Below are 6669 nucleotides of genomic sequence, written 5' to 3'. Positions count from 1 at the left end.
AATCCTGGTGGGAATTCCACCTCCACCTCTCACTCAATACTTGCAGCGATCCCTCAGAGGAAAAAGAGTGCCATCTTGCACAGCCTCCACAAAAAGGACCGGTACTCCTGCAAACACTCACAATAAACTGATTTACAAAATATCACAAAAAGGCTGAGGATATTACCTCTGGTAGAAGATGATATCTCGGCAGTGTGGTGGAGGTGTCTTCCTGCTTTTATTCCAGATGTGGATTGGATGATTAGTGACAGCTGTCACGGATGATGGGTGACAGCTGTCACCACAGCTTGTTCCTGAGGCGGCAGCGCCCTCTCGTGCCTGAAGCCCGCACTTCAGGCAGGGCGCCCTCTGGTGGTGGGCCAGCAGTACCTCCTCTTCTAGCGGCCCACACAACAAAGAACTTTCCAAGTTGTTTCTGGAGTCAAGTCCTGCATCACAGACGTGCAGCACATGACTTCTGACCTCTGAAGATATTTCATGAACTGTGAACAATTCCTGTACAGTAAACCTTATTTCCTAAATGGAGAACGTAATTTCCAGAACTGTGAACATTTCTGTTTCAAGCCTTCAGTGAACTGTTAAAGGCTTCCAGTGTAACAAGTGCAATCACTCACCATCTCTCTCCTTCGTTCTCCTAGTTCCTGTTCTCCGCTCTGTGCTTCCCATCTGGCCCTGGCTCCAGAACCTTAAATGCCAGGATTTCAGTCCTCTTACAAGACTGACTCAGAAACCTGTAGCATCCAAATTTTCACCACTACAAGTGGGCCCCGTCTTGGCTCAGCAGGCCCTCTAACCAGCACAGAATTATTCTTATGTTTATTGTTATGTGCCGGACGCAGCCCGGAGAACCGACCAGCGTTTGAAGGACCCAGTATGAAATAAGCAGAGCACGGTACAAAGGATAACAGAGTTTAATAAACATAACAGTGAAGTGATACGAAAACAACAAAAGAGTGCGCGGTCTGGCGTGGTGGATTGTGGTGCGCTCCCAGCAGCGTTAACAGTCCGGAGCCAGAAAACTGTTCGGACCCAAGGACCCCGCCGACACCCCCCAGGTGGCCGCGACAAACCAAGTCTGTGAAAGAAGAAATCATTATGTGAGTCCACACTCAACACACAGAGGGACCACTCAAAGGTGTACAAACAGCAAACACTTCCTGGCTTAATTGCAAATCAGCTTCCCACCCTGCAGGCATAGAACACCCTGTTCACAAAACTCCACTGCAGTGGAAGCTGATTTAAACGACTAACATACAGCTCAATATAATAAGGTGTGAGGGACACCACATTTACTGACTATATAAATGTTAGTCACAAAACCAAACATACCTCAGGAAGTGTGCTGACGAGCGTGAGACCTCACCCCCTCCTCTTTCACAGACCATGCATCAAACCTGGACGTTCTCTGCATCCACTGATGGGAGATGGCTCTAGAGACGACGATCTCACCCGTCTGGTCACAAGGTCGAGTCTCTGGCAAATACACACTGTGTACTCCAGTCTTAAATGCCACCATGTTCCAATCCATGTAGATGCACCACAGCTGTGAGTCCTGACGAGCCGCAGGTGATCAGCCTCAGGTGATCAGGGTGAGGTCCTGATAAACTCAGCTACACAGCCACTCAGTCCCAAATGCGCACCACCTGGAAGGAAAACCAAAAGACAGACAAAAGCCAGCCAGGCACGCCAGCCACAACATTTATTGTAAATAAATCTCTTCTCATTCACAACCAGTTCTGTTTCTTGCTCACAGCATGTAAGTCCATCACCAAGTACTGGTCTGGTCCCGTCTGGACCTCTAACCATAACACATTTTTGCTATTTTTTTAACCCCATAACTCCATAGAATTCAGTCATATATAGCCCAAACTATACCTTTCTGAAATCTTTATGAGCAGACAAATAATAATGAATACCTTTCAATATGACTGGAGCATTTTTAGATTTTGACCCCTGTGTAATTCTTCAGTTGACCCCTACCTGGCCGCCTATTTAAAATCCAAAGGGACACTCTGCTTTTTCAAAGAGTAATGTTTAAGGAGTATTTGTGCCAAATTTGGTGCTTGCATCACCATTTGAAGAATTCCTCTGTAAATATTCAGTTATCTGCTGTACTAAGCTGCTTTCATTCATACAAAACTCAGAGAGACAGCAGTTGCCCAGTTCTGTGGTCTCCTCAACGTGACAAGTAGTACCATTGCTAGGATGCTGGAAGCCAAACACCCAGTTTGGTGTGTTGTGGCTCTGACACCTTCCTGCTGTCTTACTTGGCCCCTCTTTTGGTAATCAACTGAGTCCCAGTTGAGAACTGGCAGGGTTCCTAAAGAGACACGATCATTGAGGCCTGTGAACGATCTGCCTTAGTTGTGCCAGGTCAAACCACCATGCTGTAGAGACACCACAACCCTGGTTGGACCTTGGAGTGGTCCTACCAGAACCCAGCAGCTCAGAAGACCACAAGCCACCCTCCAAGACTTCCTCAAAAATTAAGCGGCTGGGTTTATGCCAGAAAAAAGTGAAGAGTGGCTTTACCTCGACTGCAGCCTTTCACCCGTCCCTACCATAAATCGAAGGCAAGCTCATTCTCCTGTTGTTTTCATGTCAGAACTTTGTCCCTCTGAGGTTTCCTCTGTCATTGCAAAATAACATTCTGAATGCATTTAGTCATTCAAAGTTTGTTTTACTGTCCTTTCACGTTTAACAAATTAAAAAACTTACATAAAGTCATTGTTTTTCATGGTACAATCCCAGTTTACATGAAGCACCAGGCCAGAAATGAGCACCTCTAGTTATAATCACTTTGGATTGTCATTCCTCTCTGGACATTCATTTCAACAGCATTCTATTTGCTTTTCCAAGGTGTCAAGGTCCAACTCTTTGTCTGTGTTGTGACACCTGGGTAATGGATAAAGTAGGGGATGGCCTGTTAGGATGAAAAACGGAGAGGACCTTGTGTGTCCCGTGGCTGCTATGATAACGGTGAAAGTCCAACAGAACCCTGGACATAAAACAGCTAACGGGGCTCTGGTAAAACAAGAACTTCTCAACGGCACATCAGGTGGAGGAGGTGACGGCTTTTAACCCAAGGTACACAGTAAAGTCACCAGTGTAAAACTAACACTGGTGATTTTACTGTGTAGATGAAGGCCGCAGCAGGCCATCAGATCCTGATCGCCTTGGATTTCCCAGCCATCGCACCGGGTTAAGGACCTGTCAAGGATCCTGATGGCATGCAATGACATTTCCAAATTAACCAAACCCATGCACACCCATCTCTGAATCAAGTCTCAACGTCCACCATCCCATCCGGCAATCGATCAAAAGATGATTTTCCTCGCAGGCGTCAGTGCGGCTGCCGTGTTGTAGTATTAAGTTGGTTATTCATTCATTTTCTATACCTACTTACACCAGTCGAGGGTTGTGGAGGTGCTGGAGCCTATCCCAGTAGTCACATGGTGACACTCTGGACAGGATGCCAGTCTATTACGGGGTTAGGTTCGTTAATGAATGCCTATATACTCTAATGTTCTTTCTTGCTAAGTATTTTGTAATTGACAATGTTATTCAAGTTAAGTGGTTCACAGGGCAGTTAAGGGGCCTTCACTCAGTTCTCTCTCTCCGGTCTTCTCAGTGTGCACTCTGCTTGTAGTACTGGATGTGAGACTTCCTGTGATGAGGGTCTGCTATTTATAGACATTCTCTTATTACTGGGGAGGAATTTTATCTTCTTCCCTGAATTTTTTTCTCTTTTGACTGGAACACATTTATTCAGGCACTGAGAATTTGACGTGTTGATTAGTCTTATGATATTTTGATATATTTAATCTTGGGATCCGGTTTCCTTTTCTTACATAATACATAAATACACCACACTGGAACACCAACATGAACCTATCTCAGTTCTGCTTTGGACTCAGGTACCATGATTCCTGTTCTTACAGGACAACCTGTGCAAAATTAGGACCAAATGTTCACCTCCGGGAGGTTATAGGTTTGAAGCCCTCCATTAGAAATGGATTGATGTTTTACTGTGCAGTCTAATGAATGGTATTTGTTGTGTGGGCCGCTGAAGAGGAGGTACTGCTGGCCCACCACCAGAGGGTGCCCTGCCTGAAGTGCGGGCTTCAGGCATGAGAGGGCGCCGGAGCAACCGGGAGTGGCAGCTGTCATTCATCATCAGCACCAGCTGTCACTCATCATCACCAACCACATCACCATAAAGGCCGGGCAGCATCTTCACCTTGCTGCCGAGAAATCGTTCTACCTAACAGGCAAACTACTCAGCCTGAACCAACACATCAGTAGTAACGTCTTTTGCTTCTGTGTGTAATAGTACTGTTGCAGACGTACCTGTTTGTACGGAATAGTCGTGTGTGGGTAGTTGCCGTACTCCGCTCCTCGGTTGGAGGCGACGAACATACCAACAGGATCTGCACGTAACTCTGTAAAACTGTGATTAAGAGGTGGAGGTGTTTCCCACACGTTTCTGACTGTTTGCTGGGTGTGCACACACCCACCACCACTGTGTACCTACACTTTCACAACAGGTATTCATGTTGTAAGTGTACTTTCAAATGGTAAATGGACTGCATTTATATAGCACTTTTCCATCTGCATCAGACGCTCAAAGCGCTTTACAGTTATGCCTCACATTCACCCCAATGTGAGGGTGCTGCAATACAAGGCGCTCACTACAGACCGGGAGCAACTAGAGGATTAAAGACCTCGCCCAAGGGCCCTTAGTGATTTTCCAGTAAGGGATTTGAACTGAGGATCTTCTGGTCTCAAGCCCAATGCCTTAACTACTAGACCATCACCTCCTCTAAAGTTTAGATCTTTCAAAGATCTGATTTTGTCAAACAGCTTCTCTTTACGTGCTGATGTGCAAAAGACAATAGTGCACGTTTCCAGTAGAGTGAGGCCGTGCCGGATAATAACCCTTTAATGCCCGCAGTAGTCTTCTATGGCATGATGCTGGCTCAGGGATTTACTGTCCTTTTGATTTTTTTACACTGGGCATGTATAAAAGTACGGCTTACAAGCAGCAGGAGACCACAGCAGCCAACGCTCACACTTCAGGAGCAACAGAAATATTCCAACCATGGGCAAGGTAAGACCATTCAGAAGCAGCGTTAATGTTTAATTCCAGCTCTCCTCCCTGATTCTGTTATTCATCATTAGCCTATCAAACGTTGTGATGAGGCATCCTTGTGCTTTCAGATCATCTTCTACGAGGATCAGAACTTCCAGGGTCGGTACTATGAGACCAGCGGTGACTGCCCTGAGCTGTCCTCCTACCTGAGCAGGTGTCACTCCTGCAGGGTCGAGAGCGGCTGCTTCATGGTCTACGACCGTCCAAACTACATGGGCAACCAGTATTTCATGCGAAGAGGCGAGTATGCCGACTACATGAGCATGATGCGAATGAGGGACTGCATCCGGTCCTGCCATATGATCCCCATGGTGAGTTATGGACTTTGTGCTTTGGACACATTTTTGCTGATGTACCTTTGAACTGTGCTGTTGGATGTTTTCTGGTTTTACAGTACAGGGGAGCCTACAGGATGAGGCTCTATGAGAGGGAGAACTTTGGTGGTCAGATGTATGAGCTGATGGACGACTGCGACAGCATCATGGACCGTTACCACATGTCGGACTGCATGTCCTGCCACGTGATGGACGGCCACTGGCTGATGTACGAGCAGCCCAAATACAGAGGCAGGATGATGTACTTCAGACCTGGAGAGTACCGAAGCTTCAGGGACATGGGCTGGAGCGGCTCCAGGTTCATGAGCATGAGGCGCATCATGGACTCCTACTACTAAATGATTACTAAATATTCAGTTACACTTAATAAAGTAATCCAGTACACATTTATTTCCTGTCTGGTTACTTGAGCCACTGTCTAAAGTAGAGTGAGGTATGTGAACCTACACTTGCTCAAGTGTTTCTTTTTTTTCGGGGGGGTTGGGGACAGCAACAGCCCCCCCCCCCCCCCCCGGGATTTAGAATTTAGAATCAGTGAACAAGAGCCACATGTGCAAATATGGATGAGCTGTTAAAGAATGTGTTGGAAACAAATTAATTATGAATCATTACAAATACTTTGCTTTGAAAAGACGTCACATGGTGACAGAAAAGGAAAACTTATATAGAAAAATAAGCATCAAGAATCATAAATGAACCAAATTGTGAGGTGCCTAGAGATTCCCACCTGAGATGTATGTAATGACGGGGGGGCTAACATTAATGTTATTTGCTGTGCATATGCATTGTCTATACCAGTGATGTGCGGTGAGGTTGATGGCTAGTGAGGCACTGACTTGGCAAAGCTTCTGGGGAATGTGTGGGAATTCTGATAATTGGCAAAGCTTCTGGGGAAAACCTGGTCTTGTTAGGAGAGACGGCATCCATCCCACTTTGGATGGAGCAGCTCTCATTTCTAGAAATCTGGCCAATTTTCTTAAATCCTCCAAACTGTGACTATCCAGGGTTGGGACCAGGAAGCAGAGTTGTAGTCTTACACACCTCTCTGCAGCTTCTCTCCCCCTGCCATCCCCTCATTACCCCATCCCCGTAGAGACGGTGCCTGCTCCCAGACCACCAATAACCAGCAAAAATCTATTTAAGCATAAAAATTCAAAAAGAAAAAATAATATAGCACCTTCA

General features: G+C 46.1%; 1 protein-coding gene across 1 annotated transcript; it reads left to right on the top strand.

Annotated features, from left to right (window-relative positions):
* Positions 1 to 5055: 5055 nt before the first annotated feature.
* Positions 5056 to 5844, top strand: LOC117524789 (gamma-crystallin M3-like). Its single transcript, XM_034186608.1, has 3 exons — positions 5056 to 5110; positions 5221 to 5463; positions 5547 to 5844. The coding sequence occupies exons 1-3, from the start codon at positions 5102 to 5104 to the stop codon at positions 5823 to 5825; spliced, it is 531 nt and encodes a 176-aa protein (XP_034042499.1). The 5' UTR covers positions 5056 to 5101; the 3' UTR covers positions 5826 to 5844.
* The last annotated feature ends 825 nt before the right edge of the window (positions 5845 to 6669 follow it).

Source organism: Thalassophryne amazonica, chromosome 14 (assembly GCF_902500255.1).
Source record: "Thalassophryne amazonica chromosome 14, fThaAma1.1, whole genome shotgun sequence".
Taxonomy (NCBI): domain Eukaryota; kingdom Metazoa; phylum Chordata; class Actinopteri; order Batrachoidiformes; family Batrachoididae; genus Thalassophryne; species Thalassophryne amazonica.
Note: the sequence above shows the minus strand (reverse complement) of the source record. Positions and strands in the feature narration are given on the sequence as shown.

What these genes read in the sequence shown, in the direction of transcription:
- LOC117524789 (XM_034186608.1), top strand. An exon ending in CCTGCCATATGATCCCCATG is followed by an intron (nt 5,464 to 5,546) that starts GTGAGTTATGGA and finishes CTGGTTTTACAG; the next exon opens with TACAGGGGAGCCTACAGGAT.